General features: G+C 59.1%; 1 protein-coding gene across 2 annotated transcripts; it reads left to right on the forward strand.

Annotated features, from left to right (window-relative positions):
* The first annotated feature begins 1,827 nt into the window (after positions 1 to 1,827).
* On the forward strand, positions 1,828 to 13,357 carry OSGIN1 (oxidative stress induced growth inhibitor 1). Of its 2 annotated transcripts, XM_075537257.1 has the most exons (6): positions 1,828 to 2,005; positions 4,814 to 4,918; positions 7,591 to 7,727; positions 8,776 to 8,967; positions 9,105 to 9,196; positions 12,074 to 13,357. In XM_075537257.1, exons 2-6 carry the CDS (start codon positions 4,852 to 4,854, stop codon positions 13,023 to 13,025), a joined length of 1,440 nt encoding a protein of 479 aa, XP_075393372.1. In that variant the 5' UTR covers positions 1,828 to 2,005; positions 4,814 to 4,851; the 3' UTR covers positions 13,026 to 13,357. The 2 variants fall into 2 exon arrangements, with proteins under 2 accessions (XP_075393372.1, XP_075393373.1); XM_075537258.1 differs by lacking the exons at positions 1,828 to 2,005; positions 4,814 to 4,918; positions 7,591 to 7,727; positions 8,776 to 8,967; positions 9,105 to 9,196 and adding an exon at positions 9,230 to 9,768.
* The last annotated feature ends 757 nt before the right edge of the window (positions 13,358 to 14,114 follow it).

A 14,114-nucleotide genomic window follows, 5' to 3' on the forward strand; every position in this document is an offset into this window, starting at 1 on the left:
GGACAGCCTGCAGAGAGCCAACCTGCCCCTCCTTCCCACTTTATCTTGGTGTAGAGCTTTCCAGAAACAACTAAACACATTCTATTTCTGACCATCATGTGGTTGGTAAATAAGGGAAGAAAGTCCACCGGCCACCACGGTCCTCTTGGCAGCTTTTCAAAATGTGGCAGGGACTGTGGGGGGCCGGGAGGAGGGAGGACAAGGATAGGCCAGGAGAAGCCCTCTCCCCACTGCCCCAGCCCTCTGCCTCTGACCCTGAGCACCTTTCTCTCCACCTCAGTGTGCACATCTGAGAACGGGGGAGTGGCAGGTGCAGCACTTTTCAAGTACGGGAAGTGAGGCAGCTACTAGGGGAAGATGGAGTGTAAGCAAGAGGTGTATACCAGAGTGCCGGGCTCAGGCCAGCGTCAGGTCGTGACCTCTGCTGGGCTCCTGGAATATCAGGAAGCATTGGCAGAGGACAGCCTGCAAGGCCACAGAGGACACCTGGGTCTCCACCAGGGTCCCAGAGCAGTAGGGGTCCTCTGCACCCCTCTGCCACTGGCTGCATTATGCATACTCCCCTGCCCACCCCAGGAAGAGGATTCTGCATGCCCATTTTCACACGGGGAAAGCTGAGGCTGGGAGGGAAGCGTGTCTTGCTGAGCTCATCCAGCCTGGAAGGGGCCGAGCAAATCTGAGGCACATGACCTGAACAGAAAGGAAGCCTCCGCTTCCTGTGCTGCCAGGACAGGCCCCACCCCGTGTCCCCTTCAGCCACAGGGACCCACCAGGGCGAGAAGGCTGAGGGACTGGTCTCAGGCGCAACAGTGGCGTGGGGGACAGAGTTGGGGGGGTCCCAACCAGGCCAGTAGTCAGGAAGCAGGATATGTTCGTGTGCCTTTAAAAAAAAACATCTGATGAATGTGAAACTCCTCTGATGTGCAGAATATGGTGGTTCACGATTTCTCCTTTGGTCTTTATTCTCAAGTTTCCTATTTCGTCCAGCGTGTTTTTTGTTTTTGTAACATCCATTTTGATTTCCAAACAAATCGTGTGAACATTTTCATCTTGTTAATTTTAAATTTTTTTCATCTTGTTAATTACTAAGGGTTTTCTGGCACTTTTAAAAATTGGGGGTGGAGGCCCCAGGAGAGCGCCTCCTTGCCTGCTGTATCCTAGTGCCAGCGTGGGTGTCCACCCCCCACCAACACAGGCAGAAGAGTCAGAGCAAGGATGCCCCAGGCCTGGGAGAGGGAGAGGAGGGGGCGGGGCGGGGCGGGTAGTAGCATAAACAATGCAAACAGTTTGCAGCTAATAGGCTCCGAGTCCTGGTGGCACAGTGGGCTACAATCCCAGAGGCCATGAGTTGGAAACCACCAGCTGCTGCTGTGGAGGTTGGTGCTCTGTGTTCCTATGAACAGTCCCAGTCTCAGGAACGCGCAGGGGCAGGATAGGCTCGCTGAGCTGAGTTGGCACTGACTCGATTTGGAGGGGGCAGGGGTGGGGGAACACAAAGACCTGCCTGTAACTGACTTCAGATAGTGCCCACCACTCACTCACTATTCTACACTGCCCCCCAGGAGGTTTGCGGTGATGGCGGTGAAGCGGCTGCAGGTGGCAGAGGTTGTCGCTCCATCCCGTTGCTCTCGGGACGCAAGCTTAGCCATGAGCAGCTTGCCCAGTGGCCCAGCCAGTGGGCGCTGTGCCAGCTGGCAGGCTGGGGGTGGGGGGAGCCCCCAGCGGGGCCCAGGGCTCTCAGAGGCCACGGGTTGGCAGCGCGCCGCCCCCGCCCCTGGCACGTTCATTCATTCACGACCTGCTGAGTCACCCTGATGAAGGGGCCAGGCCAGCCCCGCCCGCTGCCGCCCGGTGAAATAGACCCGCTTCCCCGTAGCCGCTCACTGCCTCGCGGGTCTCCACGGGCGACGGGCGACTTCCCGAGACCTACAGGTGCCGCGACCCCCCGCCCCCAGGAACCTGGCCGGCTGGCTCGCCGGCCCCTCCAGCCGCTGCCCGCCCGCAGGTGAGTGGAACGGCCAGGCCGGGCCTGGGGTCGCGGTCGCGGTCGCGGTCGCGGCCCCAGCCAGACGGCCAGTGGGGACCCGGTCGGCGGGACCCCAGGGCGCCCCCAGCCCTGCCGCCCGGTTCCCGGCTGGGCCTGCCGCCAAGCGCCCAGCTGCCCACCCACCAGGTCGGCCCTGGTGACCGCCTGGCCACGTGACCGCGCTCCGGGCTGCGGGGGAGGGGGGGGCGGAGCCGCTCTGGTTTTCGGAGCCGGCTGGGTCCTACGAACCGCCTCCTGCTACCCGCGCCCCCAGGCCGGGTTTCCCATAATAGGGTTAGGGGTATAGACTTGGGGGTCGCCTGGAGGGAGGGGGCGAAGGGGGAGACTGGCATGGGGCGGTGGTAGGATTTGTGCTCACGCCTTCTCTGCTGGGCTTTCTCCTCCCGCCTGGCAGGACTGCTGTCCAGGGCCGAGGGCCCGTGCAGGACTCAGCTAGAATGGCGGGTGCAGGCGGACAGTCCCATTCTTTTAAGCTCTCATGACCCCTCGGGAAAACATCATGTCCCATCCTTCGATGCCTCGCTGTGGAGGTGAACCCCAAACTGTCGCTACTCTTTTAACTTTTCTCAGCCACCCTGGCGGCTGCACGGGAGGTGACTATCCAGAGTAGAGTCTTAAAAACGGGGGTGGGGTGGGGTTCCCACTTCACCAGCTGGAGGTGTGAAGAAGAACCAGGGACTTCGGCTTTCGGTCACTTCTATGCATGTATTTGCAGCGTGTCGCTGCAGGTGGCCAGGGCTCCGGGGGCCAGGGCCTCTCAGCAGCCTTCCTGTCCAGGAAACTGACCACAAGGTCAGCCCCGGACAGGGATCTCATGACTGTGGCATCCAGGGGACTTGGAGTCCAGGCTGCTCCCACAGAGGGTAAGATGGCCAGCAGTCTGGACCCCTGGGAGAACACACAGGCCGGGGGACAGGGAGGTGTGTCCAGGGTAGGCTGGGCACATTGGTGGGATTTGGGGGTAGATGGTGTCCAGACTCTGTGCATGGCTGTGAGCACAATGGAGACTCAGTAGCCCTGCCTGTGAGCTGGGAAGAGGTGCCTTCTCCATAGGAGGCCACAGGTAGGCAGCAGTCAGAGAGGATCCCGGGTGTAGCCTACTTCTGGTGTTCCCGAGCAGCAACAGCAAGAATCAGTGGCCCCTTAGCCAAAAGGGGTGCAGGAGAACCGGGAACTTTCATTCCCTGCCCAGTACTGTCTGGGAGGGGAGTGTCGGCTAGTCCCAGTGCTGGGACCAAACTGAGTGTCTGACCCCCAGGGATTTGGGAGGGCTTGTACCAGGACTTTCAACAGCCTGGTGAAATCATCACCGCGAGGTGACATGCACATAGCACCAGAGAGGATTGGCAAAAAGCCAATACCTGCTCTCCGCCCCCACTAACTGTTACTATCACTGGGAGTGATGATGTCACCCCAAACCCTCCCACCAGAGGGGGAGAGGGCGACCCTGGGAATGCAGGGTAGACCTGGGCAGGTGAGGGGGTTTGTTCACAAGGCACCTGAGAACATCTAAGAGAGTGTCTGGGTGCCTTCACCTCAAGCCTCCATTTGTTTCCTCACTTGCAAGTAGGAGATCACCCAGGGAACCACTGTGTGTCCCTGAGCGGACTCACCAATGGTACACTACTACCACTCTGCGAGGTCGGTCATCAGCCCGCCCCTTGTGGGACTTGGGAACCTGGCCAGCAGTGGACCTGGGGTTTCTGCTTCTCTGCTCTCATCAGCGGGGGCCCTGGTGGTGCGGGGTGCCAAGCATGAGGCTACTAACTTCAGGGTCAGCGTTTCCAAACCATGAGCTGCTCCTTGGGAGAAAGATGAGGCTGTCTGCTCCCGTGAAAAGTTGGCCTCACAAACCCACAGGGCCGTTCCCGTGTCCTGTAGGACTGCTATGGGTCGCCATCGACTCTACGGCAGTGGGTGGCTGATTGCATGGGTGTCTCGGGTCCGACACAGTGTCTGAGAATCCACCCCACCCCACCGCCCCCGCCAAATATGAATCAATCCCCCACTCTTTCCCAAGTCAGAGAGGTCCCATCAAATGCAGGTCCCACCTTCTCTGGAGGAAATCTGTAGGCCGGGGCCCTGGCCACAGGCTCTGGGTGGGCTCCTGCCACCCTGACCCTGTGACAAGCCCAGGTCCCCAAGCTGCCCCCGCAGCCCCCCAGAGCCTTGTTTGGGTCCCTTTAAGTGATTTGGGCCGGTGGCTAGCGGGGAGCGCTGGTGCTCCACCTCACAACAGGTTTTACCCATAACCCGGGACACCAGCTTCCAGTTCCTGTGGTACTGGCCCTTCTTACCCAGGGGCCTGGGTATTGCCCCGGGAGTCAGACCCACTCTTCCCACGTTGCAGATGAGGAAACAGATGCTCCCGCCATGCCCCCCCACCCATGCCCCCTTGCCCAGGCATGCAGGAGTGCCTGGAGGTCATCCCCACCCAGCAGCCAGACCTGGTTACGGCTCCAAAGTCCATAGGCCACTCTGGATGGTGGGGGGAACAGGGCAGGGCCTGGGGAAGAGAGGTAATGAACTGTGGGTGTGGCTCTTGCCAGGGAGGCTCAAGGGCTGAGAGCTGCCCAGGTGACTGGGCTGGGGGCAGGGAGGGACATGCTGGGCGGGGGTGGGGTGACTGCTTAACTGGGGTCTGGGCACTGTTTGGAGAAGGTTTGAGGGGTCAGCAGTCCCCCAGCGGGGGCTGTGGAGGTGGGGGGATTGGACTCACCCTGGTTCCACCAGGGAGTCACACCCAAGCCTGGTCTCTGTCTCCAGATCTGCTGCCAGCACTGACCCCCCCACCAGACACAGCCATGAACTCCTTGCGGAAGGAGCCCCTTGGCAGTGGCAGCTCGGAACCCCTCCCGGTTGCCATCATTGGTAAGTGAAGTGCTGAAGGCTGGGGTGGACTGACCCTGTGCATGAGGAAGCCCACAGGTGTCTGTGGTGAAGAGCGGGGCTGGCCGGGCCAGGCCTGGCTTCCCTTCACACCTGGGTCTTTAATTTTTTTTAATTTAATAAATCTTTTACACCTGGGTCTTTAATTTAACCACTGAGCGTATACCAGGTGGCAGTGCCCTGCTTAGCAATTTACAAACTATCGTCCCATTTTACGCTGGAGAACCCATGAGTTAAGAACAGGAGTCTGAGCCGCGAGGGCAGAGGGCGGGTCTGCTCCTAAGCTCAGAGTACAGTGGCCAAAGGTTTTGGCGCTGCAATGTCACACACACATTGCCTGCAAAGAAAGACAGCTGGGCGACAGCTGTCCCCATTTTACAGATGAGGAAACCAAGGGGCTGGGGCTTACCCAGGGAGACACAGCTAGTGCAAGGAGGGAGCCAGGGAATGGCCATGGCATCCTCATGAGCACAGGTCCCAGAATAACATCAGCTCCAAGGCGCCTTCTCAGAGCTCATCCACCAAGGGGACACAAGCAAGTAGCCGTGACTCCTGCCCTCCGGGGCATGCAGAAATGGGGGTGGGGAGCAGAGCCTTCCCTCTCCCCCCTCCCCGACACAGGTAGAAGGTGGACCCACAGGAAGTGGCCACGAATGTCTCCCAAAGTGTAGATCAAAAGATCAAATGCATCAGGCTGTCTCAAAGACAGTCCAATGCAGGGCACAGAGATCAGCTGGTGACGAAGAGCTTCGTGTTCGCCTTGGGCTGGGCCTGTCAGGCCCAGAACTTCCCCTTCTTTCTGTTTGGAGTTTCTTGTCCCTTGGGTGAAAGCAGACGAAGGAGATTCATTTTCTTCTTTTGCGGGGCGTCCCTCGTGTCACGGCAGGTGCTGGTTGGCCAGTTTGGGAAGGCATCATCCACTGAGCGCGGGCAGTCCATGGGGGTTCACCCTCGTGGCAGTGAATGTGTGGATAATACTCTGGGTCGTGCAAGGGGCCAGGAGAGCCTGTCACGCTGTGAGTCGAAAGCAAGGACCGGGTGGATTTGGGACAGTCTTAAGTTTATTCCTGTACGCGTTTGCAGATAGAAACCAGCCAGGTGTCTCTTCCGAGCTATTTCTGAGCCCAGTCCTGATCCCCTCAAGTGAATATAAAAGAAATGGGTTGTGTTGTTTGTTTGTTTGTTTACAATGATTACAGGGAGAGATTAGCCAGTCTTTATAATGATCCCAGGATACAGTTGATGCTCTAGGAATCCAGGATTTTCAGTGATCCTTAGGAAATTATGTACACGTACATTTCTCCAGGGACCATTTGACCACAGTCCCATGAAGCCTCAGGCACCCCTGTTTATCTAAATTGGGGTGATGTTTTGTGTCTGACTACCTAATGACCTAGTTAGTTAGCCTCCTCCCCAAGGTGGAACGGCAGCTTACATGGAATGTTTACCCTGTGGGGCGAGGGGCTGTTACATTCTGGTTTTTAACAAATGAAATCTAAGGGTGGCTATATGTCGAGTACTGACCTTCCCTCTTATCAGCACAAGACAAGGAGGGAAAAGGCAGGTAAGACCTGAGGAGCTGTCAGGATCTTGGAGCTCATCAATCACCCAAGAATTGCCATTGACCGGCAGCAGGATGGAGTTAGGGGTGGGCCGCCCCTCCTGAGCCCCTAGGCCCCAAGGCTCAGCCACCCAGACACCTTGAAACTGGAATCTAGGACCTGGCTTGTTTCTGCCTGAACCTGCGGGGTCGGGGTAGGGATCAGTTCTCAGTGATCTCAGACTTCCCACTGCATTCTCGGGTCCCCTCTGTCTGGGTTTGATGCCTCCCAGCTGTGTGACCCTGGGCAAGTTACTCAACCTCTCTGTGGCAGCTTCCCCACACGGCAGAGGAAAGGGTAGCAATTCTCTGGCTGAAGCAATTAGGGGTAAGCAGTGAGGTGGTGCAGGCCCTTCAGTGCTCCATTGGGACCTGGGACCCCACGGCCATCTGACAGCTTGTCATTTTTAATTATGAAAGTCACTCAGCACCTATCTAACACCGTTTCCGCTGCCTGGCTGGTTTCCTTCTGCAAGCGCTTACAGGAGGTAAACTTAGGCTGTCTCGATCTACCTGGTCTCTGTTCTCGGCTAAGAGAATGACAGGCCTTCTGGGGCCCATCGCAGCCAGCAGCAGTGTTGGACTACTGGCCCTGTGGTTCACAGCCTAAAACCTAACCCTCGGTGCCACCAGGGCTCCCTAGCTACTACTACCAGTACTTGTCATCCACTGCCTCTAGGAAGTGCCCAACCATCCTTCCTGACTGTGTTTTGTGGCAGTGGCAAGCACAGCCTCCAGTAGAGGCTAAAACTTCTCACTCACTGCCATCAAGTCAGGGCTGATTCCTAACTGTTCACTCAAGTGGAAAGACCAGTCTTTCTCCTGCAGAGTTGCTGGTGGTTTCGAACTGCCAACCATGTGCATGGCAGCCCACTGCACACCCACGATACCTCAAAGGTTCCTAGCATAGGCTAAAGCCTCAATGAATTAAATCATTCCGGTAATTCTTACGAAGAGTCAGGCCCACACCTGAGCCTGGGCAGAGTGATCTGTTTTGCCTACACCTGCCACCTGCCTGCCAGCCACTAGACTGACCCCTGCCCTCTCCCCTCAGGCAATGGCCCCTCGGGGATCTGCTTATCCTACCTGCTGTCGGGCAACATCCCCTATGTGAAGTCGGACGCTGTCCACCCACATCCCCTGCTGCAGAGGAAGCTCATGGAGACACCGGGGGTCTCCATCATGGACCAGGTAGGTCTGCCCACCTCGGGAGACTATCCCAGCTTCCCCGGGGTGGGGTGGGAAAAGAGTGCTGGGGAAGGAGAATGCATTTGCAGAAAATAAGACAAACTCACAGAAGATGACAGGCCACGGCAGAGTCAGCCAGAGAAATTAAATTGTGAGAGAAAGTGGGGTCCTCTTGGGTCCCCCTTCCACTGCCCCCTCAACGTGTCTCACCGCCCCTCTGCCCCAGTGTGAAGCCTTGCTGTCCTGCTTGCCGGCTGTGTGACCATGGGCAGGTTGCTTAACCTCTCTGTGCCCCGGGGTCCTCCAGTATCAGAAGACAATGGCTGAAGGGGGTTGGGGTGGGGCAGGGAACAGTGCTCAGTAAGATAAAAGTTCATGCCCCGGGGACATTCAGCAACATCTGGGGACAGTTAGGTTGTCACAGATGGGTGGGGGGAAGGGGTGTTACTACTGGCCAGGGATGCTGCCTAACACCTTACAGCAGCCACCTCCCCCCCCTCCATGAAGACCACCAGCAATATATAGGTAAGGCTCTAGGCCAAAGCTGCTCAAACTGTGCTTCTTGACCCCACACTGGGTCGTGTAACTGAATGTGAGGGTCGAGGGAAACTCGGTTTCCAAACAGGCAGCACCTACAGCCTAATTCATAATGGAGCACCCACGAACTGGAGGTGCCCAGGCTGCCCTTGCCCCCTTCCCACGCTGCTCAGCTCTCGGACAGAAAGCCAGGAAAGTCCAAGAAGCTTGCCTTGGCATATCAGTCCATGCCCCTTTCCAAGGAAGGAAGGAAAGCCCAGGAATGGACTCCCAGGCCCCTTGCCTGCCAGAAAGCCACTCCTGGTCCCCTTTGTCCCCTTCGATGGGCACCCTGCCCCCTCCTACCCCTCCCACCTGGCCTGGAATCCTTAAGTTCCTGAGAGACCCCAAATGAGTGCACACATACAGCCGCCACCACACACACACACACACACACACACACACACACACGCACCCTTGTGTGACTTCTGCCCCCTCAGACCTCTGCCCCTCCTCCTCACTCCCCATCTTCCAGGACCTGGACTACCTGTCTGAAGGCCTGGAGGGCCGCTGTGAGAGCCCCGTGGCCCTGCTCTTCGACGCACTCTTGCGGCCAGACACAGACTTCGGGGGAGACGTGGAATCTGTCCTCACCTGGAAACATGAGAAGGAACGGACTGTCCCCCACGTGGTCCTGGGCCGGAACCTGCCAGGGGGCGCCTGGCATGTGAGTGGGGAACAGGGCAGTGGGGACTGGGCCACCTCTATGCCTATTCAAGCCCTCTGCCCACCTGTCCCTTCCCTCCCCTGCCATCTGCTGGTGGGCAGCAGATGTCTGGAGCCAGGGCTTTCTCTTCCACGCAGTCTATTGACGGCTCCATGGTGACCTTGAGCCAGGGCCAGTGGATGGGTCTCCCAGACCTGCAGGTCAAGGACTGGATGCGGAAAAAGCGGAGGTAAGCCCCTCCCAACCCGAGCGTCCCCTGGCCTGCCCTCCTCATCCTCCTGAGCGGGAAGCAGAGGTCCAGGCAGGGCAGGACCCAGGATGGTACACAGAAGTGTCCAACTGGCCCCAGGACGCCCTGTGTCCAGTGCTCACTCCACCCTGCCTGACAGTCCCAAACACCTCAGGTCAGAGGACCCCAGGGCTCCTTGCCCCGCCCACTATTCAGAGCCTGGCCTGGGGCATCCTCTTCCCCTCCTACTCTGCTGGGAAGAGGGTGCACATCCTTTAAAAATATAAAATAAAATGCACCCAAACCATAATGTGTATGAATGAAAAGTGGAAACAGGCACCGGGGAGCCCCACACTTATACCCAACCTCGTCCATTTGGGGGCATTTCTCCCTGCCTGCCTTCCAGCTCCATACAGGACCACATGGGACACCCAACCCCTGGACAAAAGACTGCGGGTGTTTCTGCCCAAAGGAAGGCGAGGCCTGCTCATCCCAGGGCAGAGACAGACGGGCCTGGGTAGCACGATGCCAGCAGACCAGGACTTTGAACAGGGAAATCGGAACAGACGCGGGTTTGTCAAATGTGGGCAATGTGGAACCCTCAGAGGAACGGGAGATTTGTGGGCCGAGGTCCCGGGGAGGGGTGCCTCAGGAGAGGGATAATATACCTGTCCAGGAGCCTGATGATGGTCAGGATGGTGCAGAGCAACCGCCTGGAAGCCCCATCAAAAGTGTCAGGGTGACTGCCCTCTGAGCTGACCACCACTGTTTCCCACGCCGCCGGCAGGCATGAGGTTTGGTTGCTAAGCAACCCACATGCTGCCCTCCCCTTCTCTGAGGGAGGTTAAGTCTCCGACAGGGTCATTTCCCCAGTTCCACTTATGGTTCTGGTATACCTACATCTTATAGCTGTGGTTTAACTGAGGACCCTGACTGGACCCAGGAAGCACTGGCCTGTGGCAGACAGCGAGGCGGCTGCATCTATTTCAGTCGTGCCCATTTCTTTTCCGCTCCCCCTTATGCATTTTCCTGGGGACACCATAAGCATTTCGCACCGTGACTCCAGAAGGCTTGTAACCATCCTTTTGCCCGGGTGCTTCATGATCCCCAGGGCAGTCAAGCAGTTCCTCTGCATCACGTGGTCGGCACGTTCTCACCATGCGCTGGGCCTGGTGCTCCGGTGTCACCGAGACCACACACTGCCATCGAGTTGGTTCCAACTCACAGCCACCCTGGAGGACAGGGTGGAACTGTCCAGGGAGCTGCAGGGACTGTCGGTCTCGACTGAGACAACCAAACCTAAAGCCAAACTCACTGCCATCGAGTCAATGCCAACTCGCAGAGACCCTGTACGATAGGCCAGAAATGCCTCTGGTTGTTCCCGAGACGGTAACTCTGTGCAGGAGGAGAAAGGCCCCATCTTTCTCCCTCGGAGCAACTGGTGGTTTCAAACGGCTGGCCTTGTCTTAAGCAGCCTGACCCATAACCACACCACCAGTCCCACAGCAACAACATCATTCCCAGAGTTCAAGGGCCAGCTGTGGACTGGCAGAGTTTGGGGTAGGGGGAAGCTGGAGTGGTCTCTGAGCCCCAAGTCTGCAGCAGTTGTGGCACATGTGTCAGCTTGTCCCGAACAATCTTCCATTGCACGGGTTCACCCTTCACCATGTCTCCCGCTGGCTTCAGTGACACGCCTAAAGCTGTACCGGGAGGAAGTGGGGTTCCGCCAAAGCCGACAAGGCTGCAGGGACCCACACTGGCCCTGCCGGCATGACCCCTGGAAGGGCGGGTGGTAGTAATCAAATGCCCACTGCTGTGATCTGTGGGCTGGCCACTCTGCTAAGTGGCATCTGCTCCTTTAACCCACCAGCCCAACCAAGTGCACTAGAGTCAATTCCGGCTCGCCGAGACCCCATCAGACCAAGCAAGACTGCCCACACTGGGTTTCTCCGAGGCTAGCATCTTCCCTGAAGCAGCCGGCCCCATCCCCAGCTCTCCCAGGGGAACGTGGCTTCTTAACCCAGCGCATAACCCGCTGTGCCACCAGGGCTCTTTGTAGAAAAGCCGTTACAAGGAGAACGTATGATTGGCACAGGGAAAAACCACACACTGCGCGTATGCACAGGCAGGCAGGTTTTCTCCAGTAGACCCCTATCTCCTTCGGGCCACACCCCCACCTGCTCCCCAGAGGTAGCCCCTCTTGTCCTGCCAGCTTCTGAACGCTGCGGAAGTAGAGCTACGGTCTCCAGGGAATGTTCTGGAAACGTTTTAGCAGAACAGCAGCGGCATTGCCTGCCGGAGTCCACTTCTAGCACTTGCTCACGGGGCATCAGCTCCCGGGATCCTCTCGGTCAGCTCATGGCACAAAACTCCCACGACCGCCGTCACCATAACTGTACCAGTGAAGAAACTGAGCATCTCAGACCACACAGCTAACCCCCAGCACAGCCAGGATTTGTGCCCGCGCATCGGGTTCTGGAGGAACCCTAGTGGGGGGTGGGGGGTGGGGGGAGTCCATGTTGGAGCTGCTCATTGCAAGATGAGAGGTTCAGACCCACCAGCCGCTGGGCAGGAGAAAGAGGAGGCTGGCTGCTCTCAAAGATGGACAGCCTCCGTGGCTCTGAAGGGCAAGCTGCTGTGTCCTCCAGGGTCAGAACTGTCGCCAAGGTGGGCAGTGGGTGGGATTGGTTTAGTGGGGTCTGAGCTCTGCACCCCGCCCTCCATTGTCCCTCCTGAGGCAGAAGAGTAGATGAAGGCCTTCCAGAGCTTCAAACCCATCCCCCCCAGCCCCAAGGTCAGCCCACCTGGGCATCTCCACCCAGCCTGTCCCCTCTACCCCCAATGGCTCTCTGACCACCTACCCCCCATACTTTTCAGAGGGCTCCGAAACAGCCGGGCCACAGCGGGGGACATCGCCCACTACTACAGAGACTATGTGACCAAGAAGGGGTTGGAGCACAACTTCGTGTCTGGCGCTGTGGTCACGGCCGTGGAGTGGGAGGCACTGGAGCCCCAGGACTCTGGGGCCCAGGATCCCGGGCCCCTCTTCCAGGTGAGCGGCTTCCTGCAGAACGCACAGGACCAGAGCCCACAGCCTTTTGTCCTGCGCGCCCGCAATGTGGTGCTGGCTACCGGCACGTACGACAGCCCGGCCCGCCTGGGCGTCCCCGGGGAGAGCCTGCCCTTCGTCCACCACGAGCTGGCGGCCCTGGAGGCAGCCATGCGAGCAGGCACAGTGACCCCAGCCTCAGAACCCGTCCTCATCATGGGCGCGGGGCTGTCTGCAGCTGACGCGGTGTTGTATGCCCGCCACTGCAACGTGCCCGTGATCCACGCCTTCCGGCGGCCCGTGGACGACCCCGGCCTGGTGTTCAACCAGCTGCCCAAGATGCTCTACCCCGAGTACCACAAGGTGCACCAGATGATGCGGGACCAGTCCTTCCTGTCCCCTGGCCCCTATGAGGGCTACCTCAGCCTTCCTGAACACCAGCTGCTCCTGCTCAAAGAGGATTGTCAGGCCGTCTTCCAAGATCCCAGGGGCGGCCAGAAGGCCTTCGGCGTGTCCCTGGTGCTGGTGCTTATCGGCTCCTACCCGGACCTCTCCTTCCTCCCTGGGGGAGGCACCCACCTCACCGTGGACCCCAGCCAGCCGCTCAGCGCCAAGAGGAACCCTATCCATGTGGACCCCTTCACCTACCAGAGCACCCACCAGGAGGGGCTGTACGCTGTGGGACCATTGGCCGGAGACAACTTTGTGCGGTTTGTGCAAGGTGGCGCGCTGGCCGCAGCCAGCTCCCTGCTGCGGAAGGAGACCCGGAAGCCACCCTAACGCTGGTTGAGGGGCGCATCCTCAGCCCTGAGGGGACCAGAGATCCACACAGCCCTGCAAAGACAACCAACCTCCCACTAACGGGGGCCTCTCCTGGCAGGAGCCAAGCAGCCAGCCTCTGGGGAAGAGGAGGGGTTCCAGCTGCCGCTCAGTGCCCCCCCACCCCTCCACTGACTCAGATGGAAGACAAGGAGCCAGCAGGGACTGCAGCAGCCCCGTGCGGCTGTGGGGGGAAGGGGAAGCTGTCAACGCCCACAGGGAGTGGGGGTGGGTCTTCAGGTGAGCACTCATCCACAAGGCTTCAGCCCAAATAAAGACCACACCTGCCTCCACCTGTGTCCCAGGCCTCTGTGTCCCGGGAAGAATCTGGGCGGCTGGAGGGAGGCTCGACTTGGAGCTGGCAGCTCATGGACCAGGACGGGGACCTTGAAAATGAAGCCGGGAGAGGGGGGAAGATGGTGGGGCAACCATGGCCCCACGGTAAAGTAGTGTGTGTGTATAGGGGGGGGGGCATTGTGTTCTGTAGCCCCGGCCCTCCTTCCCCACCCCTCCATTCTCCAATGAAAACCACAGGTCTCCTGGCAGCCCCCACCTTTATGAAAATGATGCCTGGAGGGAGGGGGTGCAGGTGGGTGGGGGTGGCCATGGTAGAGTGGGGGGGGCTGGTGGTATCCTCTGTATCCCCAGCCCTCCTTCCCCACCCCTCCATTCTCCAATGAAAACCACAGGTCTCCTGGCAGCCCCTACCCCCTTGCCCTGCCACAGGCCCTTTGCGCAGCCTCTCCACACACCACCACCCCTAACTCCTCTTCCTGCTAATGGTTGCTCCCTGGGGGGACATAGGGAGCCTCGACCCCTCCCGAGGGCACCCCAGGCATCACTGCTGGCTTATTTGCCAGTCGGTTCATAGGTGGCTCTGCGCCCCAGTGAGAGTCTGCTCCTGAAGGCTCAGGGCCTGTCGTTCGTGGCTCGGGATGCTGCTGCTTGGGCCTGGCGCCCAGCGCGGCCGTTCAGGGTCCCGGGCGGGCCCGGCCCGGCCCAGGGCCTGTGGCTGGAGCTGTGGCCGGCGGCGTTGGCGTCGGCGTCGGC

Source organism: Tenrec ecaudatus, chromosome 18, assembly GCF_050624435.1.
Source record: "Tenrec ecaudatus isolate mTenEca1 chromosome 18, mTenEca1.hap1, whole genome shotgun sequence".
Taxonomy (NCBI): domain Eukaryota; kingdom Metazoa; phylum Chordata; class Mammalia; order Afrosoricida; family Tenrecidae; genus Tenrec; species Tenrec ecaudatus.

What these genes read in the sequence shown, in the direction of transcription:
- OSGIN1 (XM_075537257.1), top strand. Translation starts at nt 4,852, where the DNA reads ATGAACTCCTTGCGGAAGGAGCCCCTTGGCAGTGGCAGCTCGGAACCC. An exon ending in GGGTCTCCATCATGGACCAG is followed by an intron (nt 7,728 to 8,775) that starts GTAGGTCTGCCC and finishes CCCATCTTCCAG; the next exon opens with GACCTGGACTACCTGTCTGA. An exon ending in TGGATGCGGAAAAAGCGGAG is followed by an intron (nt 9,197 to 12,073) that starts GTAAGCCCCTCC and finishes CATACTTTTCAG; the next exon opens with AGGGCTCCGAAACAGCCGGG.